The sequence below is a fragment of the Prinia subflava genome, chromosome 2 (genome assembly GCF_021018805.1).
Source record: "Prinia subflava isolate CZ2003 ecotype Zambia chromosome 2, Cam_Psub_1.2, whole genome shotgun sequence".
Lineage (NCBI taxonomy): Eukaryota > Metazoa > Chordata > Aves > Passeriformes > Cisticolidae > Prinia > Prinia subflava.
In genome coordinates this window covers 70332228-70352118 of record NC_086248.1, presented here as the reverse complement: position 1 = coordinate 70352118, position 19891 = coordinate 70332228, and the positions used below count along the sequence as shown (strand labels likewise).

The following is a 19891-nucleotide window of genomic DNA, read 5'->3' as shown; positions in this document are numbered from 1 at the left end:
ATTGTCTCTGGTGAATACTTTTCGGGCTACAGGTCATTAAAGAATAAACTATTTATCACAAATGTCCCAGATGTGCTATTTGGGCTTTGTGATTAATTATATATAATCACATTATCCCCTCTGTTTCATAAATGCAATAACTAAACATCTTTACACACATCATAAATTCTGAAATTCAAAACACAACCGGCATTTCCTATTATTACATTCCATGATCACATGTTCCAGTCTCGAGACTTAACATTCATTTTCTTTTCAATATTCATACATGGAAAACCTGGCTTGGCAAAAGCCTGAGTGCAAAAGGGTCCTCAGTAAGCTACAATACAAATTTTATCTTTGCAACATAGAAACAACTGAAATTCTATTTTTGCTAACTTTAACTCACCTTAAACCCCTTGTTCTATTATTAGAAACCACATGGCTGCATTTCTGTCTCTTACCTACCATAGTGAAGCAAACAGAAGCAGTTAAACAAATGGGCAGGGCAGAGAACACGGACAAGTGTTACACACCACACAGTGAACAGCAGCAGTCACATTCACATTGCTCCAAAAGAGATTGCTCCCTTGACATTGCTCCAACCCCCAGCCAAAGGGAGGGTTGGGCATTTCAACAAACAAGATCCCCTCCAGATCTGCCTGCTTTACGAGGGGGCTCTGCTGAAGAAGTGCAAATCTTCGGCCCTCTCCTAAAATAGCTTCCATGTACCAAGACGAGTGAGCCACCTGCAAGGAGAGGCAGGAAGGATGCCCAGCACCCACCATCACCACGCGCCGAGGAAGAAAAGCCAGCTCAAGGTAGGTTGAGCTACCCCTGAACCGCTGCTGGGCGGCCTCACACACCAGAGCGAGCACCAGCTACCAGCACACTCCCAGGAAAGCTGCCGGCCATTCTGGGAGCTGCCAGGAAAACCAGCCTGTAAGGCTGCCCGGCCAGCGGGGAGCTGCCAAGGGCTCAGCAGCTGGCAGAGTTAGGCTCTTCCCAGATGCCAAAACGTCACCTTTCCCAAAACTGCCGTGTGTTACTATGGGTACATGTGCCATAGCTTGCAAAAACTGCAAAACTGGTCCACATTTCCAGGTGAGACTGCCAATTCTTCTGCATACAGGCAATGCCACCAAGTCCCAAAGCAAGCAATGAAACAGTGTGCTTCTGGATGCTCTCTACCAGAGCTGCAGGCTTCGGTCACCCCTTGGCTGTCCCCAGCCTTCTCTTGCCCTTTCACCACCTTGTCCCTGGGTACATTTTGCTTTCACTGGGGCAGTCAGCTGGACTCGGTGACAGAGTCTGTTCCAAGAAACCTTTCTAGAGCGGTTTGTGCATGCTGAAGGTAATCAATAGGCCAGCTCTCAGGAGGAACCATGCTGCAAGGAAAACTGTCAAAAATGCATTATATGTCTATGCTATCTTTACCAGCCTTCCATCCAGTCACTACCTTACTGTTCTGCTGTTTAAAGTGTGGCAAATTTACAACACTGTAAGTGCTCTCGGATTTCCCCCTCCCCTAATTCATTAAATTAGCTCAGACCATGTGCCATTGCTCAGCATTGCTGGAACCTGAGCTCCAGCTCCCAGGGCTTTAAAAATTCCACATGGAACAGGTGATTCCATCCAGCTGTCACGGGTCGAAAAGGAAAGCAGAGACACTTGGGTTTCTCTGAACAGACAATGCACTGAGGCACGGTGTGAAAAAGGCATATTGTGTGTGTGGCTCTACGCAGATATTTACTATATGTAATATGCTAGGTAGAAAAGTTATGCAATATTAACATTTTAAATAATATAGTAAATGTAATTTTTAGCATTAAGTTTTAGTAATAAAAGAATTGTGTGTAAGATATTTTCTTTAGCTCAAGAAGAAAAAAAAAAAAAAGGGAGAGGCCCAGAGGTGTTTCTCAACAGAGATAACAGTTACAACAAGAAGAAGAGAACCCCCCCCTTAGGACTTTCAGAAGACAAGAGGCATATCTCCCTGCATCCACAGAAGCCACCTAGTCAAACCAGACTGAATCCACAAGGGCCACCTGATCGAGCCAGACACCTGGACGCCAAAGATTAGAAGAGGGACTCTGGGCAAACGGGTCTGTCTTAAGATAAAGATTGCACAATCGTGAAATTTTAGTCTTCAAAAAGGGGACATTCCTCCCAAAGAGTGCCCTTCTCCTTCTCAGCCTTTGTCTGGGAGGGAGGGGGGACGGTAGACCCGGGCTACCTACTTTGCTCTTATTGCCTCATTATTTGTCCTGTCTCTGAAAACTTTTTAAACTTTTATTATTGTATTAATTTTTTTTGTAACCAATTTTTATTCTTTATTAAATTTTCATAAATTTCAAAAAGTGAGTTATTGGCATTTATCACACACGGCACGGAACCCACGGGAGGAACAGCTGCTCAGCGCCTGCTACACAACAGAGGGTGATACCGGGAAAAAACATGAGCACAGAAACAAGCACATCAGGCAGCCGATGTTTTTATATTTGATGTTCCAAATATCTTTTGCCACCGAGAGGCTCCAGCAGCCCTGACCAGGGGACGGGATGTGGGGAGCGCTGCGGACGGGAGGGCCCGGCAAGGCAGCGCCGGCACCGGTGGCGGGACGGGCGAAGGGAGGGAGGCAGGGAGGGAGCGAGGGAGGGATCGAGGGGGGGAGGGAGGGATCGAGGGGGGGAGGGAGGGATCGAGGGGGGGAGGGAAGGACCGGCCGGGCCCGCCCCCGCCCAGGAAAGCGCCGGGATCGCTTCCGGAGCGCGACCTTGGCGGGCGGCGGCTGAGGGAGGCAGAGCGGCGCTGGGGCGGCGGCCGTGCGCTGTGCCCAGGGCGGGATGGCGGCGCCCACCATGGAGGAGAGGAAGGCGTGCTGGGGGGCCCGGGACGAGTTCTGGCAGTGCCTGGACAGCCACGGGGATGACGCCGCCAAGTGCGAGAAGCTGCGCCGGGCCTTCGAGTCGCGCTGCCCGCAGCAGTGGGTGAGCTCCGTGCGCGCTTCCCGGGCAGCGGCGGCGGGATGGAGGCAGCTGCCGCTCCCTGCGGAGCCCAGCCGGGGCAGCCCGGAGCTTTCCGCACACAGCCCCGCACCCTGGCAGGCTTGGCTCGGTTTGCACACTGCTGGCTGGCTGGGAAAGCACAGCTCCCCAGAGCACCCCTGCCTGGCCCCGCGACCAGAAGAAAAGCGGTGTTAAGGGTATTGGACAAAGAGAAAGGAAAACACGGTCGCAAACTTCCAGATAAACACACAGGGTTATCGTTTTAATAATAATAATAATAAAAGTTTTAGGAGACACTTGAAATCTTGTAGAAGTACCCGGAAATTCCTGTTTGAAGGCCAGTGCAGAAGGGAGCTGCCACACAGGCCGTGCAGGGCATGGCATTTTTAAGAGTGGCACCTGATACACTGTGCGTAAAAATACTTTTCATGCAGTTTAATTTCACAGCAAGGCACCTACCATTCATGTGTTTTTTAGTTTCCTGAGCTCAAGGTGTGATTCTGTTTCCATAGGCCCTGCCCTTTAGGTGTTGGAGGGTCAGAACAGGTCCTGTTGCAGGTGGCAGCCTGAAGCCAGATAAAAAGCCCGAGCACCTTCACAGCTGCTGCACTGACTTACACTTGGAACAGTGCAGTGCTGCTGCTTGTTATCTCTAGGGATGATGCTCTCCTCTGCAGTGCTTTGCACTGGGCACAGCAGTGGTTCTAAACACTGAACTCACAGGTTACGTAGGCTGTGATAGCATAGAAAAGCTGCTGGACTTGACTTGGCATCACAATTTTTATTTTGAGCTGGGAAGAGAGAAAAGCATCTAAGATCTTCATGAAGTAACAGGGTGGTGAACTTTAAAAAACTAAAGTTCACTTTCAAAATGGTAAAGAGCCCCCAAAAACTAAACATGCCACTCTTTAATCTTCAACAAAAGAACCCCCTAACTGGTGCATTAAAATCCTCAAGTTCAGTGACCAAAGACTCTTTACACAAAGCCCCTTCCTCTTGCTAGTTTCTTCTAATGAACATCATTTCTCCTTTTAAACAGGTTAAACACTTTGACAAAAGAAGAGACTTTTTAAAATATAAAAAGAAGCTTGAAACAGAAGGGTTTCATCCTCCAGAAGCTGCTGCAAAGTCTTAGGAACTCAGCTCTCAAATCAAGTGAGAGTAACTGCAGAAGGAAGAAGCCGGAGAAAGCAACAGAATCTGCTTGAGTGCAAGAACTGGAAATGCAGCGGTCTCCCTGAAATGCAAGCTGCTCTTCCTGTTGCCAGGTCTCATGTGTCTGCTAAAAAAAAAAGGGGTCATGGACAGCTTTTTGATGAGTTTAAGTCAAAAAAATATGGTGCAGGGCTGTTCAGAAATTTAAGAGTTTAAATGTGTAATTAGTAAAATTGTTTCAGACAAATAAATGATTATTTAATACTGCAATGTACATATTCTAAAGAGAAAATGAAATTGTTTTTCAGAAAGTGAAACAGCTTTCTCCTAAAATAAAGTCCATTCCAATTTGCCTTTCTGGTCAAAAGCAGTGATTGTCTAATAAAATTTGTATTTCAAAGTATTTTAAAACCCAGCTTAAGTCAGATATTAATTTATACAACAGTGGTCATTAGAAGACCTAAAGCATCCTTTGCATATGATTCGTAATTTGCTGGTTTGAGTGTGCTGATTTTTTATAAGCAATATGAGTTCTTACAGTGGTGACAGGTTTTCAGTCAGTATTTCTGCTAGAACTATGTCCAGTTATTTATCACAATTCTCACATTATGGCCTTTTGTAGAATTGGATTACCTTAGTGATGCAGCTTTATTTAAAGGTACACACTGCTTACAGCAGGAATGTGACTGTAGAAGGCATTTAAACAAGGAGCAGCATTGAATGTAATTATGTAAGTGAAGTTGCCTTCCAAAAATCCTATAATCTAGTACACACCTAGGTGCTTCAATCATTTAATACTATGGCTAAAGGCACAACTTCAAGCTCAAGCTAAGTCAACACAACTGAAGCGACTGCGGTAAAAATCCCATTTGGAGTTTGAGATTGTTCACAGTACTGTGCTGAACAAACACACACGCCACGTGCAATATAAATAGTATTTATTTCCAATGCAACAATTTAAGGAGGTAAAGTATTAAGGCATTTAAAAGTCACTCTGAACACTACAGAGAACGGAACATGCAAAGTTAAGAATTCTCGTTCACCCTGAGTTTGTATCTCCTCTATTCCGAATTTCACATCATAGCACCGTAGGAAGCCATCTAGCTGCACAGTAAGGCACAAGTCTCTGGGCAGTTACTGCTGCTGTTTTTGCTTGATCACTTGTTGTCTTGTGTACTCCCAGATCAGCAGAGCTCCACTCACATGGACATTGAGTGACCGGATAATGCCCTGCTGAGGAATTTCCACACAGACATCCAGATGGTGAATCAGGTTGGCTGGGATTCCTTCATGTTCATTTCTAGTGAAGAAGAAACAGTAACTTGCATGTGAGAGAGGGCACTTGTGTTCCAGAAAGCAAAAAATACAAAGGTCAAAACAGCATCCAACCACCTTTTGACAAATGGTGCATCTGCCCACGGGGTAACTGGTGACGAGTTTTTTAAAAACAGTAATACATTACAAAGAGAACATGGAGAGAGCTGACTTAAGTTTTGATGTAAAAAACCTGGTGGAAGACTCAATTTTCAGTTCACTGTTCCAGCAGCAGCTGAGCACCCAGCATAAAGACTCTGCTTTTGTTTTTAAACTCCATATATAGTGAAATGAGCATGGTATGAAGCTGCTGGCACAGCAGGAAAGCTCAACTGCCCATTTTACATTCAGGTCTCAGCATGAAGGAATGTCAAAACTGAGCACACCAGAAGTTTACTGGTAATTAAAACTGAAGTTTACTGGTAATTAAAACTGAAGTTTACTGGTAATTAAAACTACTGTTTATAATTAAAAGAGAACAAAGTGGTTATGACCATTTCATTCTGAAGACAAGCTACATATAAAAAAAGTTGAACAAAAGCTTTGTCCTGAGAGGACAGCCAGGCCCTTCATCCTAGTCTCACTCAGTAGCCCTGCAATGCCAGGAGCTTTCTCTCTTGTATGTGCTCTACTGCAGAATTTTTAGCTGCTATATATATAATCTATATAGATATAAAATACCTATTGTATATATTGCAGATATATAGATAGAGATCTAGATGTGATACAGTGTATCAGTCTTAAGCTCACCACAGCCCACACACCCAGGGCCCCACATGACTAAAGTGAGCAGATGGTACCTTTAGCACTCCCAGAAAAATACAACCCATGCTGTTGCTACCTTCACCTGTTATTGCAGGGTGTTACAGTGTAGGATAAGTTATTAAATATAAGAAGGGTCTTTCAGTAGATATCAATACCTCGTGGTCCTTGGCACACAAACCCAACGACTGCTCTTTCCGTAATGATTTCCCATTCCAGAATCATCTTTACCAGTGTCATTTGGTTTTCATATGACCAAACTCTGACTAGAGAAAGGGATGGACTGCAAGAGGTAGATGTACAAAGCTCTAGAAGTGTGTGCTCTTACCCCAGCAATAATAGTGATTTCTCTGGGAAACAATATTCTGTAAGATCAAAACTTTTCGCTGTCTGCTCCACACCAATAATAGTGTAGCCTTCTGTTTTTTTCTGCTGTAAATAATCAACAAGCTGAGATGGTTTCACCTGTGCATTAAAAGTAGAGAAAAATATAAAAACACCTAAGTATCACCTTTTGTAAACTTCTGAAGTTACTATTAAAATACCAATTTACTTGGACACTTTTTAACATGAATGACTTTTATCCCCCAAAGACTCTGTCTGTATACATAGCGTAACATTTTAAAAGCTCTTCAGCAGTAGCACAAAAAGTTAGGTAATGCCACAAAATACCCCCACCAATACAACAAAGAAAGATGTAACAAATGACAGCTCACATAATCAGTTTGTCACAGCAGTAAGAAATTGCAACTATTTTCTGAATTCTTTTTTATAAGGTTGACCCAAAACATACAAGATTAAGTGTCAGAGATAACAGAAAGAGCTTCCATTAAGCAAAAAGATCTTTTTTTCTAAGAAAAACTGTAAGACTCTGAACTATGCATCTGACAAACTGAGGATGCTGAGTACACTTTTTAGCTATTAAAATGTTTCCATTCACCTCGACAAGGGGGAGCCACTGCTCTGCAGAAACACTCAGATGCTGAAACTGCTTATCCTGTATATAATGAAGACTGCCAACAACTAGTGCAGATGCCCCAAATATTTCACTTGTACGACATAAACCTACAAAAACAAGAAATAAATTATTTTTGTGCAGAAAATCAACACCAAGCCAGAACACCAAATGAAAATGACAAAGAACGCCAAAGAGGAATGGCTGCTTTAGTTATCTATTTTTAATTAAGTTTCAGGTCTTCCAAGCCACATCTTGTCCCACATAAATTGCAGGAAATATTTTGTAACTTAAAAAATATAAAAATATTTTGTAACTTAGCAGAAAGACAAAAATTAGAAAAGCACTGTCTGACAACACACTTTTACAATACTAATTACACAAAGTAAGGGGTTAAGTGTCTAAGCCTTAGTAAGGATGGATGGTTTGACACATCCACACACAAGCTTAAGCTCTAAACCCAGAAGCTGTGAAATGAAAGAGGATGACACATAACACATAATGCAGACAGCACCAGCTTGTGGGCTTTTCATTATTCACTGTAGTTATTGAAATTGCTAACATCAAACACAATGGTAATAAAGTGTTTGCAGGATTTATTATTCACAGCTGACACATTGCGAAGGCAGTCAATCAGGAAATGGAACTCCGCTGTCCAACAGACACGAGAGTTTCCTAGGTTTACGAGATTTGGTTTAATTGTTACAGAAAATAAATGAAAAAGCAAATAATTTCCTTTAACTGCATACACAGTTGAAAAACTCAACTGCAGCAAATACAAAATCAGCAAGAAACTGAGCATGATTTACAGCAAAATCCTATTTAATGCATGCTATCTGTAAGTACTTCTTTTTTTTCCTTAACATGTAACTGTAGAAGACTCCTTTCTCTGGAAGTGGGTAGGATTTTCTTTGGCTACCAGTTTCTTTCAGGATAATGATCTATTGTTCTGAGCAGTACTTGACTGAAATGATTTTCTAATTATCAAAATAAAATGAAATTAGCTTCTATTATCAAGTGTGCTCCAAGGTTTAAAATAAAAGTTGGAAATGTGCAATCAACCTTACCTCCTAAATTGGTAGGTTTATCAATAAGTGAAGCCACCACAATCAATCTGCTGTTTGATTTGCCAAGTTTAGCAGCACGATCCTGAAATGCCATTTCCAAGTCTAAACTAGGAGTGCTGTTCTTCCAGGGTATAATCTTTTTCTGCACATCAGTCCACTCTGTCTGGCTGTCTGCTTCAGCTGAATGTGAACCTGTAACAACAAACTGTATGTTCATATGGATGTGCAAGTGGGAGTGAAACTAGTGCTTCAGTGAGGAAGATAATCCAAATGGTAATACTGGAGATACCAGTCATCCTCTACTATTATTTTATGGGACATGTTCTGCTTACATAGATGCAAGCTTACTTCAGCTGAAAGCCAGAGATCAGATTGAACACAGATGCACACAGCTACTGCCTACAAATCATTGACATTAATACAGACTGGGTCTATCTTACCCATGTCTTGCTGAGACCAGTCACTTGGTTTCAGCTCACGAAGTTCTGCTCGGGAATGGCACCACTGAAATGCTGCTGGCAGAGGAATGTCAGTGAATCTGTCAAATTTAGAGAGGGAGATCCATTCATCTTCAGCCAGGTCCGAAAGGCGGGGAAGGGTGTAAAATATCGTCTGCAATGCAATACAGTGTTAGCAGCACAGAGTCACTAAAGCAAGCAGAAACAGATAATTAAGCCCTGGTAGTTTAATAATGTCTATTATCTAGCCTCCTATGCTTTTCATACTTGTTTTTTCTTGGACCTTAATACAGCTTACCAGTATGTCTCTCATATTTATAACTGTAACTATTCATAACTTTACTTATAGTGCTATCCAAAACTTCCATAAAGCTAGACTTATTCTCTCTCTAATTAAACTTTTCATGAGGATCTGCACTGATTACTGTTCTGAAATACCACAATACCAAAGAATTAACACTATGCTTCTCTGCACAAGGGTCTAGAGAAAATCTTGTATGTGTAACACTAAATACTCCTACAACTTTCTAGTAAAGGATGCAGATTTTTTTAATGTCAAAAGAAAAATAGTTGAAAGCATTAAAATCTAGTGGTAAAATCCAGCTCAGCACAACCAATACATTTAGCTAAACATGATTTATCAAGGAGGAGAACACCACACATCCCAAGTGAAAGGCAGAGTCAGTCACAGAGTTTAAAACCCAGACTTGTTTATCCCAATGCACCCCTCAAGACAAAGGTGAAGATGCACCCTGAATACATTTAAATGCTTCACAAATACTAGTCTTGCTTTGTTGGGTTTTTCCCCTCCTGTTCAGGACTTTTACTTTCCACTATTTAGCATGTTTGTGTTCACAACAGTATTTCACAGAACATCAGTAAAAAGAAGAAACTATTTCTTCTGTCAGAGATGGCACTGTTTCTGCAAAAACATATAGCCCATTCATATCCATGCTTATCTTCTATTTTGAGCTTAGTTCTTTTGTCTCTTGTATTTATCTACACCCTTATTTGTCCTCCTTCCATTTTCAATGACGAAAATCTTTATTCAGCTGTCAGTTATTTGAGCTGTATCAAAAAAGGTGGCTGAAAAAGGTGCTCTGGAAATGATATATCTCTATCCCATTCACATCAAACAATTCACTTAAAGCAACTTCAAGTTACTTCTGGGAACAGATGCCTTAACAATCCTAACAAACTACCTCAACTGAGTAGATGCTCTTCAGTTACTAAAATGAACCTTTCCAGTCACAAATATAAAACCTGATTAATTCTCACAGACAGGCACATTCATCACACATGCCTCTTCCTAACTGGCCTGGGTTTTTAACACAGTATCAAGTAGAAAAACTAAGATGCAATCTTAGTCTAAAGCCCATCACAACCTAGGTAAAATAATTTGGGGGTGGAGTTAAATAAAGAATAGTTGATCATTTCATCCCACATTAGAAGATACCAGAAAAGATAAAAATACACATGTAAAACTAGACATATAGTGTGGTCTTGGACTTGCCTCTAGACTATAATCCTCAACTGGATGAAATGTTGCAAAGAAGAAGTGATCTTGGATTCGCTGCCAGTTTCTTTTGGCATTCCTGCAAGTGCACAAAGTAATGTAAGATACATTAAAAAAGCAATGTGCTGGCTATTTTTAAAAATTCAATCATCAGATTGACATAAGGCAACCTAATTTATTTACTATATGCTATACAGAAAGGAAAATACTTCAACAATTAAGGACGGACCCACTTTTTAAAAATGAACAGCATTCAGAAAATAAGCTTTCTTTATGTTTCAAGAAAGGCCCATAACACATCTCCAAATTCTATTATCAAAAGCAGTTTGGCAAGAAGTATCCCATGGAAACTGGATACTAGCCTATGGTTCAGTATCAGCTTTTAACTGTTGAAAAAAACAAAGTCAAGACTCTTCCCCTTTGTTGCTTTTTTCTGTATCATGTCTCATTATACCAACTTCTTTTTAAATAGAGATTAAAAAAACCCATAAAACCCCATAAAAATTATCAAGTGCCATTTTAGAAAATTTAACTTTCTGCAAATGGCTCAGAAGAACAATGTTAAGCTGTAAAGAATGCTACTAACCCTGTGCCATGCATGTTTTCCACTTGTTGGAGGCTAGATTCAATAACTGGTGTCAGAGCTTCAAATTCTTCCACATGCAGCATTCTGCACATACCCCAGATTTTTTTAAGGGCGATTAATGCATAAAGTCGAACGCTGAAATTATGGCTGAAACACCACTGCAGAACAACTATGAGGCCTTTCTTCAGGGCTGGCTTCTGAAGAAACAAAGACAAAGAAGCTTCTTTTATGTTAAGTTCTAATGTACCGCTCAGAAGGTATGAGTGGCCCAAGAAAAAGTGCCTCAAAAGGCACCCTTTTGGAAATCACCAAGCTTTAGAATTATATTGACTTCCTTCTTTCCATCTCACAAAACCTACAGCCCCACTTGTTTTTTGAAAATGTATTCATTTGCTTTAAAAATCATTATTCTGCCTGCAAGGAAACCTCTACTTCTGCTTAAAAGAGCAGCAAGAAAAACAAAGCCAGGTGCATCCACATGTTTACTTAAAACCAGAGTAGCTACTCTAGAAAATTTCACAGGTAATCAGGCTCTATGTATCCAGAACACCTGCTAAGTTAGCTAATTTTCCCAAGTCCAATATTTTACAGAGGTGACAGGAAGACTCAGTGTTTTGCATAACAAAGGATACCTTAGTAGGAAGTAGGTATTAAAGAAGTATTTAAACGATTTCAGCAGTCTATTTGCAATTCAGAACTCTGCACATGCACTGGAAATGAATAAAGAACAAACACTCTTAAGAGAAATGTACCTTCTCTGAGGTATTTTGAAGAATGATATCAAAGTGGGCCAACACTGATAAAAATGTGCAGATGCTTTTTTTAAGCTTTTCTTCATCCTGAAAGTAGAAAAAAATATACATTTTCAGGCCGCGTTCTGCACGTGCAGTAATATTAACACTATTAAAAACCTACATGTTTCCACAGCCAAATTTATGAAAATACCAAGTCAACACGATTAGGATTTCATTTCTCCTAGCATGTTATTTGCTTTTTACTAACACATCAATCAGAATGAAGTTTATAATGGCATAAATGAGCTAAAATTCAACCCAAGTTCACTGTATTCCCCCAGGAATGCAAAAAGGTCAGCACCATTCCACAGCCTCTTGCCTGGGGCTCCTGCTACTCAGAGCTCAATCTGCAGCTCACACTGCAGCTGAACACTGAGCCACCTGCACTAAACATATTCCTCAACACCAGGAGAGCCTCTGAAAATGCGATCTGTATTCCTGTTTCATAAATCTACGTGTATTCTGCTTGCTCTGATGGTTTGAGTGGTGATTTAGTACATTTGTTACCAGCATGAAATCACTTTGATCCAACAGGTTACCATCTACTAAAATGACAGCAATTCCGACAGCCTGAGCTTTAGGAAGGAACTCTGAAATAGTCAGCTCTCCTCAGTCAACCCTTTCGTGACTTGTGGGTATCATCACTCAAACCCTACTTCAGTTTTAAAATCTCATTACAGAATTCCACCGTGAGAGAAATCCATATTAAAAGCTACAAATCGAATACGTACTATGCAAGTCATGTTCTCACTGACAAAGAGGATGTGACTAAAAAGACAAAGGTGGCCTGTGGAAACCACCACCAACTCAGACCTTCAGACTCAGGATCTAGGATGTCCCTGTGGTCCTGATGGCTCTTACATTGGATTACTCTGACTCACTATGCCAGCTCCACCCTGCCTAGAATAAAACATCATAAAAGGAAATCTCTCAACTGGAGGAATCGACTTTTCTTTGGCCCTTTTTAGGTTGCAAATTTTTAGGTGTCTCAGATTATTGCTCAGACTCAAGTTGAACTACTCAACAGCCCACTGTCCCAGATTTTAAAGGAAAAGTGGAATACTCAGAAAATAAGGTATGGGATGACAAACTGTATCCTCTTTGTTCAAATTACTCTTCAAGTGAATGCCAAAGGTCCTACTTACATAGCAAAAGCAATCCCAGAATTTATCAAGGAATTGGGGATATTTATGTAGACTCAAGATAACAATCCATTCTATGAAGTATTTCACAGATGCTTGATTATTACTGAATCCAGCCTGAAAAACTCTGTCAAGAGTTCCACACAAAAAATTCTGAGAAAACAAAATCAGGCAATCCTTTAGTATATTTTTAGTTATTTCCATGAACAAAAAATATGAAAGCATAATCTCACCTTTATCTTAATATCAGATATATATTTTAATGCAAATTAAAACATTTTAAAGCCATCTAATTTCTTAATTATACTTTTCAAACATTTTTAAATATGAAGCAGCATTTGATGAAAGTAACACTTGTCAATCTCTTGACTGTTCAAAAAGTGGCAATGTTTTTACTAAATGAGAAGCTTTCCATCACATAGTCAGTACAAAATTTTAGATAGCTGTAACAGGAACAATCTGTCCTCCAAAAATTCACAAATCTAAGAACCAGTTTCCAATGTCCTCTGGAAATGCCTCATAAATCCACGACTTCAGACTGAAAGAATGAAACTACAAAAACTTCTACAACACAAAACTTCCACATCAGCTACAGGTTACATGCCTTTTATATCCTGCTGTAATTTAATATACACAGCTTCCATGACACCAAATTAGGTCTTGAAAATAGGTACTTATTTATTTATTTAAAAATTAAGAATAAAGAGCATTACCCAATTAAGCTTTGGGAGAAGAACTAAGAGTGTTTGCCACACCCGGTTTTTAATTCTATGCTGCAAAGAGTTTGCATAATAGCGTGTTCTGGATCTGGAAGCCAGTTCATCCTAAAAGAAAATTAAAAGGTTTATTGCCTATTCTGCCTTTAAATTTGAATACATGTAAATACACTTTTTCTGTACTAAAAAAGCAGCATCTACCACACAGCTAGGATCGGCACTGAACATCAGCTTAGGAAAACTTATTTACTTAATTTACTGAGAATTAAATTCTGAAGCTTATAATTAAATAATAAAGTAAGCAAGTATCTTCTAAAGCTCGCTTTTCCCTGCTTGGTCAATCTCACAACACAAATATTAATCACTTTTCTGCAGTATTTAATGAAAGGAATGAGGGGAGGAATGAATTAAGGAGAGAAACCCACCCATTCCAACTTCTTCAGACAAAAGCAGGATTCAACAGTGCCAGAACGTTTGGGTGATATTCTAATAGCAGCTGCAGTGATTTACCACTGACTTTTGACTCCTGCCAATGCATAAGCTGCTATGATATAAGTGAAAATTGGACCCCAACCTTCTCCATTACTTCCATCTCTAAAGGTATTCTAAGGAGACAATAGCTCTCCCAGTTTAAGAGGTAGTCTGCAATTGTTGAAGTGAAATGCAGCGCTTCAGAATGCAGCCTCAAGGAAGATTCCTAATGGAAAAATGGTTACAATTTGGATAATGTTCCAGGAAGCCGAAATATCCACTAAAAAGAGAGAACTGCCAAAAGGCAATTTTTACTATTTTGGTTGAATTAACTCCTGTCTCATGATCGAAGAAAAGCTTATCAGTCGGCAAATCTAGAGAGGCTACACAAACAACCTTAAATGCATCCTGTCAACTGTAAATATTTTGTATTTTACTAATTGTACTAACACTACATTTATATACAAAGAGAAATTAATTTTACCTTATCGAGTAGTTTGATGAAAATGTCTTCCATAAATGTTTTATGTAAGATATTTGATCCATCCAACAAGCACAGAAATTTAACAGCGCAAATGCGAACATAGTGATCATCTCGATTTGTACTGTAAAATATTAATAAAAATAAAAAGCAAACGCTATTTGTTTAGATAGAAAGATAATTCCTAAATTATTAAAAAAGCATCAAACATCACCTTGAACATACAGTGAGACAACATGCAAACACCCAGAACTGGAATTTTAAAATCTGTTCATTGTTGGCAATGAAAAAAATCAGTGAGTTCACAACCTGACCCTGAGTCTATCTAGAGTTCTTTAGTAACATCTAAGGGTTTAGAACTTTTTTCTGTAGAAAAAGTTGTACCACAAAGTTTTTGAAATTTTGTGCCTGTAAACTGCAATCTTTTAGTAACTAATTTATCCTTACAGTTTAGTCAAATATCTAGTCCCAAACAACATTTTATTCCTATTAGTTAGCTACAGACATCTACAACAATTAATGCCAAGAGTAAAACTAATGACATTATAGGTTGTAGCAGCTGCAGACCATCACAAGAAGATATATGATTACGAGAAAGCCCTTAGGAAAAAACAAGGGAGTAGTGAACTTTTGCAGTAGAATGTTTTAAAAGCTCATTTCTGAAAACAAGGTGACAGAACTTTCTTCCACTGAGTAAAAATGGGAGTGAAACTATAAAAAAATTCAACAGTCCAGTAGCTAACATCCCCATTTCAAAGGCTGGAGGCAGAGCCTTTGGGCAGTACACACACAAAAAGGGCTTGCAACCAAATGTTAAAAAGCCAAGCTGAAAACCTGGCTGCATTAAAACCCGAGTTTCTTAACTGTCTTACTTACAATGACAAGGTATATGTTAGCTCACCATCCTAAAAGGAATTACTTTACTGAGGTGAGACAATGACAAAGTAGTTATTTCAGCCACAGTCAGATTAACAAGCAAGATATATTTTCCTGAAGATCCATTTTTCTACAGTTTGTATTTGAATTATGAACATAAGGTGATGTACTGTCGCGGTGCCAAAACTGAAGCCCCTCGGCTTCGCCCCGAGCCAGCCCAGGCACCGGAGCAAGCGTAGTCAGAGCCGCCCCTCAGCGGGATGGAGGGGTCGGCCTCGTGGGTTCTTAGCCCTGGGAGAGGCCCGAACGGCAGCAGAGTATTTCGTGCGACAACGCCGAGAGTAAGAAAGAAGGATCCAGCCAGCCAGACAGTGGAACTACAACTTTAATTCCAACGAACACTGTCAGGGCCAGACGGGACTGGACTGGACCCAGAACAAAGAAATGCACCGGCTTATAAACTCTCGGGGAAGGGGAGGAGAAATGGGAGTTCCTCTTTGTGGCCTCCAATCAGAACTTATCACCAGGGAGATAAGAGGAGGGGTTGCAACCCTTGGACCAATTGGGGTGTAGGGGAGGGAGAACACTATGGCGGGGAAAAGGGGGAAAGGTAACATGTAACAGAGATGAGCTAAGAATAGGAGCTTGTAGGGAGGATGTATCAACTTATGAATTTCAATTGGGGGGGGTACACAGAACATACAGCAGTATACAGAACATACAGTACTGGACTCACCAGCCTTTTAACTTTTTCCAATCATTACAAACTCAAATCCACTCTACTTGGTAAACCACCCACATGTCCTTCAGCTCAGCCCAATCTCAAAAACCCTTTCTTTATTATCCTTCTTTCAGCTCCCTCTCCCTCTTCCCTAATCTCTCTTTAAATCTTCTCCCTCATCTGTCCTTCTTTTCCTTGACACAGTCCTTCAAAGCACTTACTTTCTCCTGCTTACACTATCCAGCTTTCTCTGGAGGGTCCAACCAGGATTTAACATACAAAATGGGGAAAGTTCAACCATCCACACCACCACAATGTACAACCCTTTAACCACTATTTTAAAAGGTTATGAATAGATTCTTGGTGGGTCCCTTCCAACTCATGCTATTCTGTGACTGAGCAAACTTCAAAATCAACATCTTTCCTATCAGAACATCAACCAAGAAAAAGACACAATGCACACCAAATACTGTAAGATGTATCCTCAAAAACATTACCTTTCTGTAACAACATTTGCTGCACATTTTTCTCCAAGATTTTCTATGAAGGCATGCACATCTTGAATGTGTCTTCAGAGAAAAGAAGACAAAGCAACAAAATTAGCAGAATAACATACAAAACCTGTTTTCAGTTTTTCAATAGTTATCTCAAAATTTAAAAGAAAAAAACCCCACACGGAATTGTAAAATAGAAATCATAAAGATTTTTTTTATACCTTTGATCTTTCCTAAATACAGTTCCAAAGACACAAGCCTCAGTGATAAGTTCACTATAATTTCCAGCATTTAAGAAAGCATTTGTCAAGGCACTTCTCTCATCAACAGTGGGAAATATCCAAGACTGACAACAATGACTAAGGACTACATTGAAGACTCCAGTCTTTGTAGTGGACAGATCTATGAGCTTGAAAATTATCTGAAAATAAGAAATAAAAGATTCAAAACCTAGTTTTCAGAAGTGCCAGATCTATTAGAATAAAACTGCAGTGATATCTATTTTGATAGGTCTCACGGTCCTTTGCATCCTATCTCTGCTCAGGTTAATGCTGTCTTCAACCTATTTGTAATTCCCTGATTATAAGAGCAGGTGAATGGGAAACAATTGGCCCAGTACGTGCTTATATGTTAACAAAACCCAGAACTCATCTTAGCTAAAACAGATATAACACAGGTGCCTGAAACAAATCTCCTGGGAAGTGGAACAAGTGAGCCAGGGCTTACTTCATGAGCAGAAACCCAGTGTTTTAATCAAACTCTTATCAATTTAGAAAAAAAATTAAACATTAAGCAAAATTTTTTACATAAGTAGCCATATCACTAGTTCTGTTCTTTAGGGAGGATTACATTCAGGCCAAAGTTCATATTTAAGTTAAAGTGCAAAAATGTCTCTGTACCATTTATTTTTTGTTTTTAAGGAGAACATATTTACAATACTGGAAACTGCTACCTAAAACTTCTCCAAAATGAAGAAAAATAAAACAAAACGACCCCAAAATATTTCTTTCCCTTCCTTAGGGTAAGTGCAAGAGTAAATTTCACCTAAAAAGGTTTTTTTTTTTCCTAAGAAGTTGCAAGCATTTGGGAGAGGGCAGGGAGATGCAGAATGAACAGGTAAGGCTTTCTAAGAACTCCTTTTTAGACATCAGTTAGAGCTGTCCATGAAAATGGTTTTTCATGGAAGTCTGAAGAAACACTTGCTGGAAAGAAAGCTCTACACTAGAAGTATGTAGGGTTTTTCCAAGAATTAAAACCTATTTTCTAGTGCAAAGACAGGCATTGTAACTTTCTTAGTAATTCCAAAATTGAGCTATTGCTTCACCTGCAGGGAACCAGCACAGCATTTACTATGCATTTCTCAATCCTGATTTTTTTTTCAACTGTTTCACTAATACAGTAAAAGTCCAGCACACATGAAAGAAATTAGAGATATTTAAGTTCTAGCACAATTAACACATGAATAATCACAAAGAAAAAAGAAGAATGCAGCAGAAGAAATTAGGCTAAAGAACACAGTGCTCTGGAAGCCCTTCTCAATATCACCATAGCAATATTCCCTTTTTTGACTCAAAAATACCCCTTCGTTCCACCCCTCCCAACCATTAAAAAGACAGAGTGCACTGTGGTAGACAAAATTAAATAAAATTGTGCTTCTGTGTCAAATCAACATCAGGCAGTTCCATTTTTTCTTCTCTTTAGCTACAACAACACAGCCATTGCACAGTGAGCCAATGGCAGCAGGGACTGCCGAGGACTGGAATTAGAATATATGTAAGTAGGCACTTGCTTGGGAACTTTATCTTCATTTTCTTATGAAGGGACAGAAGGTGGCTGGACCAGATGCCCTTTGCTGAGTATAGGAGACCTTCATTAGCTCCTTGGTGCCTGCTGTCGTGGTATGTCCCACTGCAGACAATGGGACAGCTGTCACACGCACTCAACACTCTCAACATTCCAAAATACACCTCACAGAACGCTTCAAATACTAAGGCTGAACTTAAGGCAGTAATTCTAAGAATTTAAACAAGTCTCAAGATCAAGAAAAATCAAATACTAACTATGGCTCATTAGTTATTACAACACTGAGCATACAATTAGTTGTTACAGATATTCATTAAAAGTAAAAGCCAACCAACTTCTGCAACAGAAGAGATCATTTACCATCTTTGCATACATATCTTATTTTGGCTTGGGTTCAAAGGGAGACTACAAACACGAAGTGTTTAAAGTAGAGAAAGGTAACACTCATTTGAAGCAAGTTTTTTTAAAAAAACAAAGAGCAAATAAATGGGACTACCTTTCTAGGTAATTAAGGCTAATATGGATATATCACAGCAGTTTTAAACAGCTAGGAAGTGTCCACTTTTCTGTATTTTATTAAAGATAATTTTGGTGTGTCTGGGCTGAAATTCAATTTGAGACATTTGCTATTACAGTTATGAATGTGAGACTAGCACAGGGCTACTTATGATGACTTCAAAGCAAAACTGCAAGCCCTCAGTGTGATTTTTGTGGTAAGCACAAAGCAGCACATGTGGTAGTAACTCTCAGCAGACAAATACACTGCTGGATAATTCACAATGTATTACTGCCCTAATTAAAGTCTTGCACTCACTGTGGACTCTTCTGCACAAATATTTAATAATGCTTAGAGGGGGGGAAAAAAGGAAAAAGAAAAAATCCCCAAAAAGATTATGTAGAAAGAAACAGCTAACAGCTTTGCAGTGTATAAAGCCAATAGGAACCAAGATCCCAGTATTGAATATGGTTTTCTGGACTTAACCAAAAAAAAGAACACTACAACATAGGCAAGAACTCTTGGAGTCCTGGCAGCTGCATAAATCTTACAAAAGACATTAAAGATGGTACAAAAGAGAGTAAAGATGGTATTTTTCTTCTTCTTAACTCTGGAAGCAGGTCTACCACACAGTATTAAACTGAACTCTAAGGTGACTGTGTGGTTTTTGTTTTCTACATCTGGATGATCAGATGAAAAGAAGCCTTTAAAGAAGCAGTAAAAATGTTTTAGTCAATAGCTTCTACAAAATTTTGAACTCTTCTAACTTCTCATCTAAGACAGCATTTTCATAAAGAGTAAACTACTAGAAAAAGGCATAATTTTCCCAGAATAATAATAGTTTGTGACAGTTCAGGTTTCAAATCCTAAACAAAATAGTCAAGAAGAGTTTTGTTTTTGTGTAAAAATAAAATAAATGAAAAAACCTAATTTTAGTTCAGAAGATACTGAACAGTCTAAAAATCAAAGACAGTACTTTTAATTTTCTGTGCCACAAGAACAAACAATATATTTATCTTCAGTCTTATTCTCAGGTCTTTGATCTTAACACCCTCAAACCTCGGCCTTTTCAGAAACTTAAAATTCACAACAATAGC

General features: G+C 39.5%; 2 protein-coding genes across 2 annotated transcripts in view; one reads left to right on the top strand and one right to left on the bottom strand.

The window, feature by feature from the left end:
* The first annotated feature begins 2740 nt into the window (after positions 1–2740).
* On the top strand, positions 2741–4495 carry LOC134547005 (cytochrome c oxidase assembly factor 6 homolog). The gene is made up of 2 exons (XM_063390471.1): positions 2741–2969; positions 4027–4495. Exons 1-2 carry the CDS (start codon positions 2826–2828, stop codon positions 4120–4122), a joined length of 240 nt encoding a protein of 79 aa, XP_063246541.1. The 5' UTR covers positions 2741–2825; the 3' UTR covers positions 4123–4495.
* Positions 4496–5063: 568 nt separating this feature from the next.
* Positions 5064–19891, bottom strand: part of TARBP1 (TAR (HIV-1) RNA binding protein 1) — a 34219-nt gene continuing 19391 nt past the window's right edge. Inside the window, exons 18-30 of the mRNA XM_063390470.1 lie at positions 16717–16916; positions 16499–16570; positions 14408–14528; positions 13450–13560; positions 12740–12889; positions 11553–11639; positions 10801–10997; positions 10212–10293; positions 8681–8852; positions 8241–8432; positions 7159–7283; positions 6547–6683; positions 5064–5442 (exon numbers count right to left, since the gene is read on the bottom strand). Of these exons, the coding sequence (XP_063246540.1) occupies positions 5277–5442; positions 6547–6683; positions 7159–7283; positions 8241–8432; positions 8681–8852; positions 10212–10293; positions 10801–10997; positions 11553–11639; positions 12740–12889; positions 13450–13560; positions 14408–14528; positions 16499–16570; positions 16717–16916 (1812 nt within the window). The 3' untranslated portion in view covers positions 5064–5276. The remainder of the gene's footprint in view (positions 5443–6546; positions 6684–7158; positions 7284–8240; positions 8433–8680; positions 8853–10211; positions 10294–10800; positions 10998–11552; positions 11640–12739; positions 12890–13449; positions 13561–14407; positions 14529–16498; positions 16571–16716; positions 16917–19891) is intronic.

Excerpts from the sequence above, each read along its gene's own strand:
- LOC134547005 (XM_063390471.1), top strand. The coding sequence starts at position 2,826 with ATGGCGGCGCCCACCATGGAGGAGAGGAAGGCGTGCTGGGGGGCCCGG. Across the intron at positions 2,970-4,026 it reads CGCGCTGCCCGCAGCAGTGG|GTTAAACACTTTGACAAAAG; the intron begins GTGAGCTCCGTG and ends CCTTTTAAACAG.